The 17706-nt window shown below is 49.4% G+C and overlaps 4 protein-coding genes across 4 annotated transcripts; 3 read left to right on the top strand and 1 right to left on the bottom strand.

Annotated features, from left to right (window-relative positions):
• Positions 1 to 390: 390 nt before the first annotated feature.
• On the top strand, positions 391 to 4757 carry BJ212DRAFT_765787 (phospholipid methyltransferase-domain-containing protein). Its single transcript, XM_041344021.1, has 18 exons — positions 391 to 755; positions 811 to 1157; positions 1217 to 1281; positions 1335 to 1415; positions 1465 to 1631; positions 1681 to 1794; positions 1842 to 2178; positions 2227 to 2522; positions 2578 to 2666; positions 2715 to 2775; positions 2836 to 2902; positions 2958 to 3092; positions 3156 to 3370; positions 3426 to 3501; positions 3554 to 3716; positions 3769 to 3963; positions 4017 to 4080; positions 4138 to 4757. Exons 1-18 carry the CDS (start codon positions 596 to 598, stop codon positions 4452 to 4454), a joined length of 2949 nt encoding a protein of 982 aa, XP_041187844.1. The 5' UTR covers positions 391 to 595; the 3' UTR covers positions 4455 to 4757.
• A 132-nt stretch (positions 4758 to 4889) lies between these two features.
• BJ212DRAFT_1282465 (uncharacterized protein) lies at positions 4890 to 5695 on the top strand (the record flags this gene model as incomplete). The annotated part of the gene is made up of 3 exons (XM_041331685.1): positions 4890 to 4943; positions 5011 to 5304; positions 5444 to 5695. 3 exons carry the CDS (start codon positions 4890 to 4892, stop codon positions 5693 to 5695), a joined length of 600 nt encoding a protein of 199 aa, XP_041187843.1.
• Positions 5696 to 8311: 2616 nt separating this feature from the next.
• On the top strand, positions 8312 to 13154 carry BJ212DRAFT_1387989 (salt tolerance down-regulator-domain-containing protein). The gene is given in 9 exon segments (XM_041336909.1): positions 8312 to 8401; positions 8462 to 8990; positions 9042 to 10279; positions 10408 to 10904; positions 10955 to 11113; positions 11144 to 11175; positions 11221 to 11438; positions 11497 to 12556; positions 12576 to 13154. 8 exon segments carry the CDS (start codon positions 8463 to 8465, stop codon positions 12990 to 12992), a joined length of 4149 nt encoding a protein of 1382 aa, XP_041187842.1. The 5' UTR covers positions 8312 to 8401; position 8462; the 3' UTR covers positions 12993 to 13154.
• On the bottom strand, positions 13104 to 17688 carry BJ212DRAFT_1387983 (aminophospholipid-transporting P-type ATPase). The gene is made up of 17 exons (XM_041336908.1): positions 17189 to 17688; positions 17063 to 17138; positions 16848 to 17006; positions 16408 to 16797; positions 16083 to 16357; positions 15909 to 16030; positions 15653 to 15813; positions 15447 to 15548; positions 15274 to 15386; positions 14551 to 15223; positions 14407 to 14495; positions 14166 to 14355; positions 13762 to 14111; positions 13655 to 13712; positions 13477 to 13600; positions 13345 to 13424; positions 13104 to 13295 (listed from the first exon to the last, which is right to left on the bottom strand). The coding sequence occupies exons 1-17, from the start codon at positions 17459 to 17461 to the stop codon at positions 13162 to 13164; spliced, it is 3369 nt and encodes a 1122-aa protein (XP_041187841.1). The 5' UTR covers positions 17462 to 17688; the 3' UTR covers positions 13104 to 13161.
• Positions 17689 to 17706: the final 18 nt, after the last annotated feature.

The raw sequence follows: 17706 nt of genomic DNA, 5'->3' as shown, positions 1-17706 counted from the left end.
TGAAGGTGGTAGACAGTATATCATAGATAAAATGCAAAAATGTGAGACACCTCGTAGGGTCAACTTCTATTCAAACCTAGAAGTCAACCGAAAAAAATGCCCCGGTCCGATATTATGGACACCTTCATTCTTCCCTGACATTAGCAACTCAACGCTCGATGGGAAAAGTTCGAGCATCAAGTGAATAAAAAGGGATATACACTTCAGATGACGTGCACGACCTGCAAAAAATTTCATCGAGCTATGATGTGATGCATGTAGTACACGAAGCCTGAGGCCTGAAAGTTTGTCAATTGGGCCAGTTTGCTGGAGGTTGCAGGTTTATTGGAACATGAAGGGTTCAAAACTCGACCAGGGTCACCAGCAGAGGACTTGTCGCGAGAGTAGATGCCAACATTGAAGAAAAAAAGAGAAAGCCGCTTATATATATAATATTGGGTTGTTCAAGGAACTCGCTAAAGAAAAAATTACATAAAATCGAAAAAAAAGCAGTATGTAAATGATCGCGGACTTTAACTCACTTCCTTCTGTTGGTCTGTACGGGAGACTATCTCAGCTTCATTCTAGGTTCTTGTCGTTTGGTTGAATTCTTGAGATGGCCCTCTCGAGTCCCCAAGGACTCCGCCAACGAAAGGCTGCCAACGATGAGTCGGGAGATTCAGGAGCCCGATTTAAAGGTGAAAGTGGCCAATCAGAGAAGACGCGTCGACAGGCACATGAGGAGGTGGTTTGGGGCCAGACACCAGACGGTGAAGGTAGGCGCTAGTGAACAAGCTTTCAGAATTGGATTTGATAAAAATATGCTACTAGTTTTTAGGGTTCCAACCACGCACGATGTACTAACCGGGCTTTTCCATCCGCGTTACCCAAAGAGTCATCTGGACATCCTCAATCTTTCATTGCTTGGATTACAGCTTGTTCTGTTCTATATATTACCACGTCCGACGGCCAAAGTTTTCTTTCTCTTTTATTTTGCATTCTGGAGGGCAGCCTATGATGCTGGGTTGGGATGGGTCCTCACTAAACAGAGCAAGAGAAAGTGGATGGTTCGCGAAATACAACGTCTCGGATGGCTCGATGAGAAGCGTAACCCAGCTGCTAGAGACTGGATTCGTGCTCAGTTACAAGGGAAAATGGGAAAGGACTATTCATTCGATGTGAGCAGCCTACTGATGCCAGCCAATGCATCGCTCACGAGTGTATTTTAATCGATCAGGAACTTCCATTGGAATATAACACATGGCTGTTGTTTAGACAGCTTGTGGATGTGATTCTTCTGAAGTCAGCTCTATCAAGTATGTCAGCGTTCGGTAACTAATATGACTGCATATCAGCGACTTCTTGGCGTACTGCATGTTTGCCTTTACTTGTTTCAGAGTGCCCGAAGGACTTTCTTTTCCCGTCCATGCTATGAGGCAAGTATTTCTCCTCAAAGCACCTGATATCTTCCTTATCGTTTCGTAGATGGATCGGTGGTGTTGCGTTGGTCGTATTCAACCTTTGGGTGAAAACCGAGGCACACAATGTTGTCAAGGATTATGGTTGGTACTGGGGTGATGTATTTTTCCAGCGCGGTGCGCTTGTATTTGATGGCGTCTTCGAGTTGGCTCCTCATCCAATGTACTCTGTCGGTAAGTCGTGCTGCCTCCTCTTGTTAACGAGCATAAATCAATGAGTCAGGTTATGCTGGATACTACGGTCTTTCCCTGATAATCGGAAGCTATCCTGTCCTTTATGTCAGCCTGGCAGCTCATGCAGCTCAATTCGCATTCCTAGTTTTGTTCGAAAACCCTCGTAAGTAATCTCCGACCTACAACCTACAGCTTCCTGATGTACGGTAGATATCGAACGGATGTATGGGGAACGCAAGCCTATCGCGCTGCGTAAGCCTATATCTGTGTCTGAAACCAAGAAGATTCAGAAAGTGAACCGTTCTTCCCAATTCCTATCCTCAGTTGAGGACAATGCAGATCAATTGTCCACACCCGCCGCCACTGAAGGCGAGAGTGCCACGGATACCGAAACTGAGACGGAATGCGAAGGCAAGGCTTCGGGGACCCTCAGCTCCTACCGCTCCACGCAGCCCATACTGTTGGAGAGTACTATCTCTCAACATGATCTGCATCACAAGTATTTCAGACGAGACGTGGTCATTCTTCACAACATCGATTTACTCCGGCAAGTACACCTCCTGGTGGGTGAATATTTATCCTAACACCCTTTCAGTTCCTCAGATGCCATGCTTGCACTTCTGTTGATCTATGTCGTATTGGGGTCGTCTCTGCCTGTACTATCGTATCATGCGACACTCGCGTTACACTTCGCACATGCTTGTGCTTGGTGTATGTTCCACAGCTTTGGTCTTGGGCTTCTCCTTCGTGCCCAGAGCAAATCGAAATACCTCGTCCGGCACTTCTTAAAGCACTACCACTATCCGTCTCGTGATCATGGTGATGGCGCAGTGCAGGAAGCATTTACCAACTGGAAGGCTTTGTACAATATTAGCTTGTGCATGACATATAGTGTGTGCCCGAGGTTTATGCATGGCAAGCTGCTGATCAGAAAATTGCGTGCCAGCTTCACTGACGAGTTTGGCGTGGCAGTCATACACAGCGCCCGTTGCCTGGTTTGAGGGTGATGCCCTTCTCTGTCATACGCTAGGAGCAGTCCGTATTTTTGCTCATTCTCTTTCATGCGCTCAGATTCGCTTTTAGCTCTTGATCGCACTCCATGTGTGGGCAGCTATGGAGTCATTTGAAGTATTGGGCGTTTTCGGTATGTTTAATGTCACTATTCTTGTTTATTTTATTTACTCAAGGCAATTCTGAATGCAAGGTTGGTTTTACGGTGACTTTTTCATGGAGGATTTTCCAGCACATCTGGAGTATACTGGTATCTTCAGGTGCGACTGGACGAAACGCCTTATATCTAACGTCTACTCATTGCATTCTTCCTAGGTACCTTAACAACCCCGAACTTATGAGTGGTGCCTCCTTTCTGGGCCTTGCTTTAATTAGCGGTAGCAAGCTCGTTGGCATGCTTGCAGTGATCAAGTTTATGTCCCACTGGTGGTTCCTCCAGACTGTCGAAAAGTAAGCGTCGATCGAAATACCAATACTCCACAGAAAAGCTGACTACCAGTCGCATCGCGACAGCCCCCACATGCGGAAATTATACGGCGACAGTCTTCGCAAGGACGCCGGCTTCGTCAAAGTTATCAAAAGTGTTGCTAGCAAGAATGCTCGCCTTTTAGAATCACGTGCGGGTCGGCATGCACCCGAGATCAGGAGAGTTGCGAAAGAAGTTAAAGGCACTTTCGACAAGGTTTTTGAAGAAACTGCTGATGTGGTAGAAGAGTTCCTTGCGAGATGTAAGTGTGAAGTGATTGGGCGTGGTGTTACACGGCACTTATGACTCTGTTGCAGCGAAACCCAGGATATCGGAGGTGATGCAGGAGACCAAGGTTCTTCTCCAGCAATCACGGGAAAGACTGGTTATCACGTCAGTATGAAGTTTTCAATATTAACTGTCTTATAACATTCTATGGTTTCAGTCGCGTCGCCCGTGACTTATCATCGTATGACACGACGAAATACAAGATCTCGATTGTCCCTAGTCAATCCGGCGACAAGCGCTTCCATATAGGCGAGCCTATCAAAGTCAACTGGCAAGCTCCTGCCCGGCACTCTCGTCGTGACTGGATCGGAATATACAAAGTAAGTGATTTTTGTCCTCTATTACAAGATCACTCATCATGAATTCCGGTAGGTCGGTGCCAACAAGTCTACGTTGGTGACAAAGATATCATCTGTCGGACTGTGGGTTCCGGTTCATGGCGAAGAATGGGATCAGGATACGCCTATCGATGAAACCAGTCGCATTACCACTTTGGGAAAAGAGCCAGAGCTTGGTGTCGTTTCGTTTGAAGGTTCCACGCTTCCATGGACTATTGGTCAATACGAGGTGAGTCGCGGCCTACATTGTCATTATGCGATATCAACTTATATTGAACAAAGGTCCGTTACCATCACGATGGCAAGTACAATGTGCTAAGTCTTGATGGACCGTGTGAGGTGTACGGTATGTGTCCAGTATTCGGCTTAACACACTCTTGTATCTAAAAACATTGTTTTGCAGTGAGCAAACCTGCGTCGCTCGATCTCACCTCCGTTCGGGAATGCTTGGCTCACATTGTGCCTCTCTGCCTGGACTCTGATCCCGACCTGATCCCCCTATCTTGTGGAGGTACTCAAGAACCCGCCGACACAGACCCTGCCGTTGCTCGTGACATGGATGATTTCAGCTTCTGGTCTGAACAGCAGGCCAAACGTATATGCTATGTCATTAAGCAGGCATTCGGGGTCGAATACGCTCCAGATGTGGTTATGGCTGATGCTAATCTGACTGCGCTTGCCAATCGGATATTGGTCTCAAAGCAATTGCTGGTTGTGTAGCCCTTGATTCATCATTTTCACTTTCTCTCTCTTACCGAGTACATTTTGATTACATATCCACGCACCGGGATGTTTTTCGTTACATAACGACCTGTTTATGATTATCGTAATGGCAAATTTGGGGTTGATTTGGGGAACTCGCAGGTATACTGTGTCTCCGATGGTCAGCATGCATTTGATCTACTCATGCACCTATGATATCTCCATCCACACATAATTATTGGCATAGCATCCCCTCGTCGAGTCGTCTAGTAGTGCCTAAGTTACATCAGTAGTCAATGAAAATCATTTTATCGTTTATCGCCAGGCTTTCTAAATTCTGTAACGTGGGAGTTGCAAGGGACGTGTCACTGATAGCTTCACCTTGCCTTCACCAACACGCCTCTGATCAGCCAGTCCACCAATACTGTCAGAAACATCATTATCTTTACTGTCATGGCAAAGAAGACGGATTATTATCTCTCTCAGTGTGCTACTGCTGCCAGCAAGGTAAGTTCATCAACCCCAACTAATTCACCAGTTTTATCGAAGATACATTGATCGATACTTTCAACAGTCATCCATGACATACCATCTTGGCGCTGTACTCGTGAAAGGAGGCAAAGTCATATCAACGGGTTACAATCACCATCGCACGCACTATGACGGAAACGACATTCTGAAGCACGGTCATCGCAAGCTCACTTCCATGCACGCGGAAATGCATGCTATCTTCAGCTTGACTGGCATGTCTCCTTCATTTAAGCAGCAAGTTCAACTCTCGCTGCAACGTACCGCTGCAGCCAAAAGAAGGCCGCGGTTTGAAACACGACCCACACAAGCTGGACGTAACGCATCCACACAGCAGCGCGTTTTATGAGACTAGAGCACAGTCTTCCCTTCGGAGCCTTGACTCTTGTTGCGCGATTGATGCTGAATTGTCTCCGCCTTGCGATATGCTGTTTGTAGAGCCACCGAGAGGGTGGGATGCACGCCGCAGGGACTCAAAGGTAAACGGTGCAGATATCTACGTTGCGCGCGTTATCAAAAATGGCTTGGGTGCCGCAAAACCTTGTTGGCGATGCATACACTGGTGTTGGTGGTTTGGTGTGAAGAGGATATTTCATTGGAATCCTGTCGTTGGAGACTTCGAAGTGTTGAAGGTGAATGAAGGATATAGAGATCACTACGAGACGCAAACCGATGTACGACTTTTCGCGCGCTTGGTGAGTCCTGTTTTATTGTTTGGTCCTTTCTGTTAACTCGTTCGATAGAAACTACTGAATGAATAGTGGAATTGCTCCCTTACATGAGTGATGATGAGCATTTGTCAACCAACATACTACAGGCCCATGCCTCGCACAGCCCCTACAACTGCTCGCCGTATCGCTTCTTTGCTACGGACGCTGCGAGTTACTAATATGGGGAAGAACAAGTTATGCACGAAATTCAGCCCGGTTGTCGATCATCGGATCATGACCCCTGCGGTTTACTGCATGCTTTACATCTTTTATCTGTCGACCTTTGACTAACTTGTAAATGCTGGGAATGTTACATGTCACCTTGCTTGGTTTCTATTACCCTCTCGACTTGCCGACAACTACCTGACATCGCTAGCTATTAGTGAGTATCAAGGGATATGAAACTTCAAGCTTCAGGCCTCATAAAGTGCCTAGACGCATGGCGGAAGAGACATAAGTACGAGAAGGTCATCTTCAAATGTTAACGACGACAGATTCTCGTTCATGTGCACTGCTCTCATCTATAAGGTACCCCTTTCATAAAATGCCAGATCTTGCTCGTCGAAATCAAGGGTCTTCCCAGTTCTCGGATGGCTGAAATACACGATCCTGGTTTTAATACGAGCTCACGGACCCATTCCCAAGACGATGTCCCATCCCCTAGTGCACCGTCAACGAATAAGCCGCAGCTGACCGGGCACAGTGCACTTGCACCAGGCGACAACTATAGTACTATCTCTCCATGGGAGAAAAAGCTCTTTGATGGCTCATTGTAGGTAGAAAACCGCGAGTACGAGCATCTAGAGATGAAATCGAGGGTACAGGGGCTAGCGCGCGCCTTGAACACCTTTAGGGTTTCATTATCCCTCCATGGCTTGGGCCGAGTTGTTGTTTCATGCCACGGTGATGGTCGCGTCATGTCTCCCGGGGTGTTTTTCATGGAATGTATCCCAGGCGAGAACCTCGCAACCATCCAAGATCCCCAATCAGTCCCTATCTCAGCGAAACAGGAGCTCGTAAAGGCCGTGAGCACGGTATCATGCATGACGATATGCGCCAGACAACACTCTCGTACTATTTAATGTCACCCTAAACGAGTGGTCCTCATCGACTTTGGGGCGTGCCAGTTTCGCCGCACTGATCAGTCTGACGGCAATTGGCAATTGAGAAATGACTGTCATAGGCGAGGACGATGGGCGAGAGTTGGCTCCTATACGCAAAAGCCTGGCACCTGGCGCGGGGGACTGTCGGTGCACCAAAAAACGATACTCGGGAGAGAGTAGGTTGGCTTCCTATGTTGTTGATTCTCGAGATAATCTGACGGCTTCGCATGCAGCGTCCAGCTATGGCTACGCGCAGGCTGCAGCCAAAGAATTACATGCTGATGATCCAGACGATGTATACTTCACCGACATGTACACGCGAACCCGACTTCTATTTGTATTTCACAGTCACCCCCCGAACGTGAGAAGTGGGACAAACCATCCCGATTCTGCACTGCGTTCGAAGGATATAGGGTGCTCTCTTGGCTAGATCGACACCTACTGCATCGACAAGAGCAATAGCGCTGAACTTAATGGTCCCGGTGGTATCGCAACGGCCATGTATGCATTGCATATTTATATTTAGCGCAATCCGCGTTCCTAGAGGACTGTGGTAACGATGACTGGCGGGTACGGAGGTGGGTGCTGCAGGAGCTGCTAGCCCCTCGGTGAATAGAGTTCCTCGGGAAAGACTGGCGGCCTTTGACATCGCCGATGACTACATATCACATTCATTCGTGCCCGGGACAAACCGAAGTGCGAAACCACTGGAATCGAAGACATATGAGAGAGAACCGACATCAAGATTCTCTCATTTCAAAGATTCCTTGGGGTTGGCGTGGAGACAGTACACCCGCGTTCACGAACCATGGTCTGCGGATCAAGACCATGCTGGCCAAGATGCATCCGCGGAACGTGTCGTCAGCGATCATCGAGGATGATGACATGTCCTAGCGGATTTCATTCCGAATCTCAAGGAACATCCCGTACCATTAAAGTCTAAAGAGGTTGTTGCCATATGCAAGAATTCACCGCGATCGCAAGATCGATTTAAAAAGTGGGCAATAGGAATCTTTGACCCATGAATCGAGCGAAATGGGCAGACACTGATCCCCGGCCGGGAATGTCGCTGCGTCTTGCTTGGCTGACCACAAGTAGGGCATCAACCAGACTCGTCTCGTGGGCAAAACTGGTCTCCATTGGGCAGACCTGGAACGAAGGAAGACAGTCGCTCCTCCTAAACTGTATATTCCCCAAAAGGTACATCTCGAGCGTCGAGGCAGGATGAAAGAAGCCCTGGCGGGGGGAGGAGAATCGCACAGAATCTGCATATCGAATCAGAATATCGAAAAAATAATCTTTAGTGAAAGCGCCGACTAATCGGATGTGACATTGTTGTGGTTGGACGGTAAATGCTTGATGCCAGATCTGTCTGCACCGGCGGAATCAAGTCAGAGTTTTGTTCTCCAAACGAACCAAGTAGACGCAAGATAGACTTGTCTGTCCATCGATAAGGGCGTTGGTCACTGTCGGTGATAGCCTAAAGAGGATTTGGTCTAATTTGGTTGGGAACGCGCCAAGAGCTAGACCGGCAAATGCCGATGCTGCTTGTATGAAGACCGTCAGGCATCTGAATTTCTGAACATCAACTATCAGATCGTTGGCCCAATTACGCGCTTTTCATGTAAATAACTCCAGATAGTTATGCACCGCAATTTTTACTAAAAAGTCCTCAACTTTACAGCATGGTCGCAAGCGAGAATGAGGAGACAGCGCAGGATGTCCTTACTTCCTCCCTCCCGTACTTGCGGTCTCCTCTATCTTCGATGCATTCCAAACTGCCACCTCTATCAGTGAATGACAAACCAAGCACACAAGTAAAGGACAAACAAACTATCGGGACACCTCTTTCGTCGGTAGTGGAGCTACGCGGGAATACGCTCCAGCTGAACGCTCATGGGCCTCTCCCATCCGTCACAGGACTGTCACCTGCTTCGGAATCTGTCCAAATTACTACAATTGAACACTCTCCTGCTGCCGTGCCGTCTGGAACGGACGTTACGATCCGACTCCAGACCGAGCTACTAGCTACCGCCGACGAACTGTACCGCAAGGATATAGATGGTCACGGTGAAGGACGCGCGGGGAAGGCTCCTGAGCGGATTTCAGTAATGCCGCTACCGCCATTTTCAAAGCGCTTCCCTAAGGCAAATACACAAGAGTTGACAGATGAGGATTATTGGTCTTCGTTTCCGCCACACATAAAAAATTTTGTACGCAGTACTACTCTTAGTCTCATGCGAGGCTTGTTGACTCGCACAAAGGCGCAAAAAATGTACAATATTGCGCAACAGATGGTACAGTCCGATGCCGTGCTGAAGACTGGATTCAGCGCGACTGAAGCTACCACGATAACCGCGAGGGCCAGCATGGACGTTCCAGGGTACCCTCCAGGAACGTATCCATCGTTACCTTTTGATCCCTCAATTTTCTCCGATCCCGAGTTCACGTTATCGGTAGACCGAGCAACAGCTGCTCTGGGGACTACTCTGCCATCACCTGGCCAATCGCACCCTCCTGAGTTCGGCCAAGAGGAGTTTATCGAGGATGACTACAGCGAAGATGTTGATGCTGTAGACGGCGACATTGAGGATCAAGACCTGGATGAGAACGATTCTGATCTGCAGCCACAACCAACATCAGTTCCGCATGCGCCACATTTCCATGGATCGCTGCCTGCGACCTTTGCGCAGGTAGTTCTGAGCTACGAGGAAACGGTTTTGCGAAGTGGGCCGCTTTCGACTGACTTCAGAACTAAGTTATCAATGCCTGCTATGCCAATGCTAGCAGCGCCTGTTGAGGAATTGGTATTTCATAAGAAAAACAAGAAAGTCTCATCTATGAAAGTGCCGGCGGTTAGCGCCGAAAGTCCGGTAGTGCCGGGACGGCGAGTGGGAACGGGAGGCACGGCACCGGGATCGGCGCTGGAAAAGGGTAGTGGAGGGACCGGTGGAGAATTGAGGAAGCGCTCACTGCCTCTCACCGCCAACGCCATGCCTGCAGCACGAGCAGCGACAAAAGAAAATATATCTTCCAATCCTCCACCGAGCTCCCGTGCACAGGGAAAACAGCCTATGTCGTATGCACCGCCGACAACGACAGCCACAGCGACGACGACGACTACCCCAACAACGGCCACGGCCACCGTCAATGGTCAGCAACCAGCAAGAACGGCTCGTGCGGCATCAAAGGCGCCGATTCCTGCTCACGCCTACCAGCACAATCATTCTCATCATCATCCATCGCCTCCATCATCTAATGCATCCGTGCCACAGAAACATCGTCCTCCGGCAACCGCTGCTCCAGGTAAATCCTCTCAAAACAACTCCAAGATCTGGAGTACTAGCTCGACAGAGGAGCGTGAGCGTATCAAAGAATTCTGGCTTGGTCTGGGTGAGGACGAGCGTCGCAATTTGGTCAAGATCGAGAAGGATACCGTCCTCCGGAAGATGAAAGAGCAGCAGAAGCACAGTTGCAGTTGTGCAGTTTGCGGCAGGAAGCGGTCCGTACTCATTCCTTGATCTCATGCATGAAAAAAATTTACTGACCTGCGCACTTGTCTTTGTGCCTTGTTCTTTCATCGGTGTTGGATATCTGGCGTCCGTGCGCATGTATCATCGGTGCCTATAGACATGCGATCGAGGAAGAGCTTGAGGTACTGTACGATGCTTATTACGAGGAGCTAGAACAGTACGCGAACTACCAGCAGCGCTATGTCTCCTCTGGTGGCACCATACCTCCCCCTCCTGGGCCAGGTCCGTTTCCCGGTAGCGTCGAACTCGATAAGAACGGCGCTGTCATCGATCATCCCCCGAACAAAGTTTCCCATAATCCCCCGCCATCTAATAGAACACCAGCCCTGACGAACGGCCGAAAACCTCCGAAACATGAAAGTGAGTTTGATGATGATGATGGGGATGAGGACGAATATGAGGAGGAGGAAGAGGAGGAGTATGAAGAAGACGAGGAAGAGGATGAGGAGGATGAAGATCCGGAAGAGGAGGAAGAAGAAGTAAAACCACGAGATCGACGTAATCCCGGTGTTCGCGGACGAAGGCTTGTGAATAACGCGAAGGTTAATGGTCGCGACGGTCTGTTTAACCTTGGGAGTAGCTTGACTGTAACTGGTGAGTTCGCTTTCCACTCTGCATCGTTTCTCCTAATCTCTCCTGTGTAGGTCCAGGTAACATTCTGACAGTTGCAGACGATCTCCTAAAGAATGATGGGCAAAAATTCTTAGAGATGATGGAGCAGCTCGCTGAGCGTCGGATGCAGCGAGAAGAGGAAGCGGCTGCCGATGTTGAAGATGACAGTGATGAAGAGGACGATGAGGAGGGTGACGACGACGATGATGATGACGATGAAGAAGAAGAGGACGATGATGATGACGATGAGGAAGTGAGTATCCTTTGCATTGAATCTTTCTTTTTTAACCTTGCTTAGGTGATGACCGAGGAGCAGAAGATGGAGGAGGGCAAACGGATGTTCTCCATTTTCGCTGCTCGGATGTTTGAACAGCGTGTCCTTCAAGCGTTTCGAGAAAAAGTTGCACAGGAACGTCAAATGCAGCTTTTGCGCGAACTTGAGGATGAGGACAAGCTCACAAGGGAGCGAGAGGCGAAGAAGCAAACTCAGAACCAGAAGAAGAAAGCTAAGAAAATGTGCGTCTCTGCATTGATTTACTGCCTCGTGCTCAAAACGAAGCGATTATTCATACAGACTTCAAAAACAAGCCCGTGACGAAGAGCGAGCTGCCAAAGCAGCTGAGAAAGCTGCAGAGGAGGCTGCTGTAAAGGCTAAACAGGCAGCTCAAGAGGATGCGCAGCGGAAGAAACGCGAAGAAGAACGTGCTCGTCGTGAAGCTACCCGGAAAGCTGCAGATGAGGAGAAACAGCGTAAAGAGGAGGAGCGTCGTAAGCGCGTTGCAGAGGAAAAGGAACGAGAGGCCGAGCGGGAACGTAAACGCAAGGAAAAGGAAGAGAGGGTCAAGCAGGAGCGCCGTGAGCGAGAAGAAAAGGAGCGCAAAGCCAAGGAGGAGAGGGATGCCAAGGCAACTGCTGAAAAAGCTGCCCGAGACGCCGCTCGAAAGGAGCAACAAGAGAAGGAAGAACGCGAGAGAAAGCTTGCCAAAGAAAGGGAGGAGAAGGAGAAGGCGGAAAAGGAAAAGGAACGGATTGCCCAGCAGCAACGAGCTGGCAAGCACACCCGTCCATCAACCTCTCCCCGTCCTCCGGGCTCTACGCAACGCACTCAGAGTAACAACGGCCCATCTAAGAAAATTCTCAGCAAGCCCATCCCCATCACCCCCACCTCGTCTGGAAGTACACCACGGCAGTCGCTGCAGCAGACCCCACAGCAGCCGCAGCGTCCCGTGTTGTCTAATTCTCAACCTGCAACTCCTGTAGCACCCTCCGTGCAAAATCATTTTCCTCCGCCAACCACACCTCATTATGCTGTCGCTCCTAGCATGATACCTCCGCTTCCCGGCGCGTTGTCCCCTCGTCTACCCTTTGCGCAACCTCCACCTCCATTTGGACTGTTCGGTCCAGGACCGTCAATGCCCCCTCCAGGACCTCCTCACCTCGGTCCATCTGCTCTTCCTCGCAATTTCGGCTCGCCTACTTCTTTCGAATCAGGCTTTAGTCGTCCTCTAGCTCCCACAATACCCATTGGACTGCCTTCGAAGGTTTCGCAGAACCTTCTTGGTTCACCAACCACACTGGCACCAGGGCCTTTGAAGCGAACGTCTATACCGGACCCGGGGCCTGTTGCACGGCCGGTTTCTATTGTTCCAATAGCACCGCCCTGCACCTATCGCGCCTCCCGCACCCATTGCAAGGCCAATGACAGGGGAGACATCTGGGTCAGGCTCAGGTTCTCCTAGTCGTCGTTCTCCAAGTCCGAAGGGCATCCTTGGATCTTCTGCTCTAGCAGCTGATGATGACGAGGTTGTTCCTCCGCCAGGACGGCGCATTGCGCCGGGTGCAGTGGGCCAATCGTGGGGTGCTAGTACCAGTCCACGGGCTGTCGTTGGAGATAACCGGCCTCCTTGGGGCGCACCCGCGCCCCCAGGGTTTGGCTCGCCTCGTCCTCCAATCGGACCTTCATTGTGGGGAAGTGTGAACCCCACGTCTGATTGGCAGGCACCTGGGACATTCTTTCCAAATTCTTTCGTGAATCATATTAACTCATCCCCGCCCCCTCACACAGGTTAACTTGGATATGACGGGCAGCTAGTCTTTCATTTTGATTCCTCTTGATACGCTCCCTAGTGCTCTTCTCTTTTGCTCTATTTGCATCGATGTTTGCGATCAAACAAGGAGAAATACATTATAAAAAGATGTCAGATTTGGAGTGATCGTCAAGTTACATGATGCATAAGTATTATAGCAACTTGCTCGACGCTGCCGGAGCGACTCTACTACGAATGAGCTTGATGACGTACAGGGGAAGCGCGCTGACTGCTACGATAACAGCTACTTTCCATGCAAAACGAGTGGACACGACGAAATCGAGGTCTACAGGGGACGATGAGTAATCCTTGAGATGGATGATAGGAACACGCACCGAAATACTCCGGTAAGAAAGCGATACTGATAACATAAAAGAAAAGGGTGACTACTTCCGAAATGACCATATAAATATGCCTGTCGCCAAAAATTAGCACGCGTCCATCCGGAGAATTACTGTAGTTCTTACCAGGTCGTGATTTCTAGTGCAACCATGATGAGTTCGTTGATGACCAAGGCCGTAAAAGAGATGGACACGATGTTTAAGAATTCGGTCTCGAATAAGAGGAGGGACATGATCATGATGGCTGCGCCTATAAATATGACGATCAGCTTAGGGAATCCAAGAATAAAATAAGTGGACTGACCTTGGTATAGACTAATCATCAACCATTGGAAGAACGTCTTGAATGATAGAGCACGTCCCTACGCCCAGCTGTCAATAAGCTATAAACCTATTCACACAATCACCAACCTTGGTCAGTTCCTTGTATAACTCCGGATATATCAACGCAAGATCCTCGTTCACATCACAATCCAGAACCAGCGAAAAGACAGGCGCCATGGTGTAAATCGTCGCATACCCTACCATCAACCACCCCTGGTACAGTGCAATCGGGGCAAAGTAGAAGATAGCTGAGAAAACGGCTTGCATGATCGAGATTATGAGGCCGCGGTGGATGACGAATTGAGCGAGTTTTGCAGAACGACGGTATGAGTTGCGGCCGTGCCACATGAGGAGCTTCGTGAGGTGGCTGAACTGAGTGACGGAGAAGTCGGCAGCGAGGGATGCTTGCTTTCCTTCTTTTCCAACGATACCGACGCCTGCACGCGTCAAGGTTTGAAAGTTCCGCTTGGAATCAGTGTTGGAGAACTCACCAACGTCAGCAGCTTGTATCATGCTGACATCATTACCACCGTCTCCGATACAGCAAACACGTTTCTTGGTGTGATGCCGGATTAATCTTGCGACATCTGCTTTCTGGGTGGGAGAGCATCGACAAGCAACAACGGCCGATAGCTTTGTTGTAATCTCAATGAACTCGTTCTTGTACAGGTTTAAACAGAGCTGAGTGGATATGATGAGTGCAGCACAAATACGTGTCTAAGAAAGCAGTACCTGCAACGACTCGCCATCAATTACTAGACAGCAATCCAGCTTCGACTGTAAGAACTCCAGCTCGTCCCTGACTTGATCAGAAGTCTTTACTACACACTTAAAGCATGAGTGGCACAACAGAAACACGCGGGTCAGAAAGCTCACACTTGGCTACCTCATGGATATACTGATTCCGCGCCACCAGTTTCGTCGAAATGGCAATACAACGCGCCGTCTCGATCTTATCGCCCGTAAGCATCCAAATCTTGATTCCCCCATTCCTGAGCAGTTCTAGCGTCCCTTTCACCTCGTCCTGCAGCTTATCCTCGACACCTGTCAGGCCAAGCAACTCCAAGTCATGCTCTAGGTGCTCTGCAACGACAGAAATCATCGCCTCGCCGCGTCCATCAAGCCGGATACTGGCAGCATGGTGCGCAGTCTTAAATGCCGCATACTGCTGCGAAGTCAGCCGCTTACGTGCAACGACGAGCGTACGCAAACCCTCGCGCGCCATATTCCCCGTCTCCTCTTCTAGCCAGTCATTCCGCTGCACGATACGAGCCATAACGACATCCGCGCCCTTTTGCAAGAAAAGCACCTCGCCGCTGTGCGCGTCTCGCACGACGATGCCCATACGCTTGGACTCGCTCGTGAATGGGAATATGTCGAGGATGTCATAAGTGAGACGTGCGCCAGTGGGCGTTTGGAGTTCCATGCGTGTGCGGTCGCGAAAGACGAGTGTGAGGCCGACGCTTTCTGTCCACTTGACGATTGCAACTTCGTCTGGGGAGGAGGCTTGGTAGGTCAAGGTGCCATCGTCATTGGTGACTGGAGTGACCTAGGTTTCGAGGGGTCAGCTGGAAAGAAGGAGGAAGGGAGATGGCGTACATTGTGGCAAAGTGCAAGACTAAGCACTACGTCTCGGAGCCTTGACGACATATCCCTCCGTCCTCTCATGGCAAGTTGTGCGCCCGTAGCTATTGAATTACTTCTTGCATGAGCTACATTTCGTGACTGTCAGTCTATCCGTGATGAATGGAATGGATGTGTGAAATACGAGCCTTGATCAGCACCAAATGCACTCGCAAGCTGGTGAGCAACTTCGTCCATGCTATCAAACCCGTAGGACATAGTTCCCATGTGCAGCTTCTTCATTTCCATCTCTAGAATATCCGTCAGTCATCCATGTGCACATAGCAAGAGATATAAAACAGAATGAGTAGAAGGAGGCAATAAGCAGAAAAAAAGAAGAAACAATTTTACGCACCATTCTGCGTAAGGGTCCCTGTTTTGTCGCTAAGAAGGTACTCTATGCGTCCCAACTCTTCAGGCAGAGTGCTCGTGCGGACGATCGTGCCAGGAATCTCGGAGTCGTTCATTATTTGCTGTGCGTAGACCGTCTTGCCCATGTCAAGGTTTACACGCAAGCTAAGTTTGTAGTGAGCATGATACATGAAAGAAGCGACAAAGGAAAGAAAAAACACTGGGTATATCCGTTCGTTTTCTGTGGAGGAAAGACATACCTTATGGGGATGATAGACGAAAACAATATGAGGAAACGGAATACATAGATATACCACTGGCCCCTGAACCCGTTCGACGCAACGAGTCCAAACGATAGCGCGAACGTCACCGCACAAAGAATCTATACGTAGACTGTCATGGATGTTCCTTAACACAAGTACATATGTACCTACCTTGGCAAGTCTATTAATCTCCAGATCCAGCAGGCCGACCTTGGTCTCGGGATGGCTCGTGTTCATGACAGCGCGCGTCTCAGACCCCGTGTATACGATGAATCCAATAGCAGATCCCGCAGCTAATACCGTGTTGCTCCATAAGACATTCTCCGCAGACAGGGGCTCAACAGTGGGGACCTGTACCATGGGCACATCATCAACAGAGTGCGTGCGAGGCGTATGTATCGTAAACGTCCCGATGAAAGTGTGAATATCCTTGATTGGAGCGTCGGCTGAGGTTCGAATGTTGAATGAACATCTGAAAGATGGTAGAAGCACACACCATAAACTTCCGCGTCCAAATCTAGTAGTTCCCTATCACTGACAAGCTTCTGTGTAGCGGGAACTACGACACGGAGCTTCCAGTCCGTCTCTCCGTCGAGCTGGTCAGTTCGGATGAAACACGTTCCAGAGGCATCACTCGTGCGCAAGAGGATCATGTCTGCCGGCACACGTTGATTCTTCTCCAGTACGACGAGGTCGCCCACCTTGAGGGAAGAGGAAGGGACGGAGCGTGTATGCGGACCGCTGTCGGAGGAGGGAATGAGGATGAGATATCTCTGGGAGTTTGCTTCGCGGTCGCGGAGATTGCGCTTGTAATCATCGTAGGCTTCTTTGCCCATTGTGACGCAGAGCACAAATGCGAGGGGTGCGACATATGTAACAATAAATCCTGGGCACAAATGAAGTGGTACAGAACCAGTAAGAGAGGAACGAGCGTACCGATCTTGAGTGCTGGAACAAACTGGGATAGAGCGACGAGAAGGAAGTAAAGGTTGAAAAAGAATTTGAACTGTTCGTAGATGACGATAGGAAAGAAAGTGAATATATTGTATTTCTGATTCCGTACGAGGTTGGGCGGGAACTTTGATTGCAATTTTTCTGGAAAGTTGAGTCAATAGCTTCGTAGGACATGCATGAATTCGGAGAAGACGTACCTGCTGGTCTGAATGGTATTGTCCTGGACTTGTCCTGTGTCTTATGTATACTCGACGGACGCTGTCCCGATGAACGCTATCTCCACGTAAGCCTTGTGGTGCTTTGCAGATAGATAGACAACTCACCCTTTTCGATTGTTCACCTACATTTTCTTCTTCAACCTCTTCCAGCGTACTGTCCCTGTTTCCAAGCAAAGTTGCCTCCTCATCAAAGTCGTCTGCGTCTATGTATCGTTCGCGCTGCTTGCCCTTTCCCTTTGCGGTCAAGTTTGCGTTGCGTGCCGCAGCAGTTCTCAGAACACTCGTGTGCATATCGGTATCCTGGGCGTCGTTCAGAGGAACGTACCCGGCTCGTGTCTTTCCTTTGCGTCCGAGAGAGTGCAACGGGATGTCAGACATCAACGTCGACCCGAGGCCAGACCCACTCAAAAGTCAGGGCTGCAAGCCAAATTGTAGATACCGCCTGATGAGTTGATGAAATGTGACGTCAAGAAGCAACTGGCAGGCTCGGAAATTAGGGCGCGAAGGAGAGTACTACTGCGCTTTTGCGTGAGATGTAGCGCCGCTTTCAGGTGCTCAGACTAATGAGCAAAGTAGCTGTCGATACGAACAACAGTGACAACGCGTGCACCAAGTAACCATGT

Source organism: Suillus subaureus, assembly GCF_016647635.1.
Source record: "Suillus subaureus strain MN1 chromosome Unknown BJ212scaffold_45, whole genome shotgun sequence".
Lineage (NCBI taxonomy): Eukaryota > Fungi > Basidiomycota > Agaricomycetes > Boletales > Suillaceae > Suillus > Suillus subaureus.
The sequence above is the reverse complement of the archived record's forward strand: the minus strand, read 5'-3'. Positions and strand labels throughout refer to the sequence as shown.

Excerpts from the sequence above, each read along its gene's own strand:
- BJ212DRAFT_765787 (XM_041344021.1), top strand. The coding sequence starts at position 596 with ATGGCCCTCTCGAGTCCCCAAGGACTCCGCCAACGAAAGGCTGCCAAC. Across the intron at positions 2,667-2,714 it reads TCTGTCATACGCTAGGAGCA|CTCTTGATCGCACTCCATGT; the intron begins GTCCGTATTTTT and ends ATTCGCTTTTAG. Across the intron at positions 4,081-4,137 it reads TGGACCGTGTGAGGTGTACG|TGAGCAAACCTGCGTCGCTC; the intron begins GTATGTGTCCAG and ends ATTGTTTTGCAG.
- BJ212DRAFT_1387989 (XM_041336909.1), top strand. The coding sequence starts at position 8,463 with ATGGTCGCAAGCGAGAATGAGGAGACAGCGCAGGATGTCCTTACTTCC. Across the intron at positions 10,280-10,407 it reads GCAGTTTGCGGCAGGAAGCG|ACATGCGATCGAGGAAGAGC; the intron begins GTCCGTACTCAT and ends CGGTGCCTATAG. Across the intron at positions 10,905-10,954 it reads GAGTAGCTTGACTGTAACTG|GTCCAGGTAACATTCTGACA; the intron begins GTGAGTTCGCTT and ends TCTCCTGTGTAG.
- BJ212DRAFT_1387983 (XM_041336908.1), bottom strand. The coding sequence starts at position 17,461 with ATGTCTGACATCCCGTTGCACTCTCTCGGACGCAAAGGAAAGACACGA. Across the intron at positions 16,798-16,847 it reads TGTTCCAGCACTCAAGATCG|GATTTATTGTTACATATGTC; the intron begins GTACGCTCGTTC and ends ATTTGTGCCCAG. Across the intron at positions 15,224-15,273 it reads GTCTTGCACTTTGCCACAAT|GTCACTCCAGTCACCAATGA; the intron begins GTACGCCATCTC and ends CTCGAAACCTAG.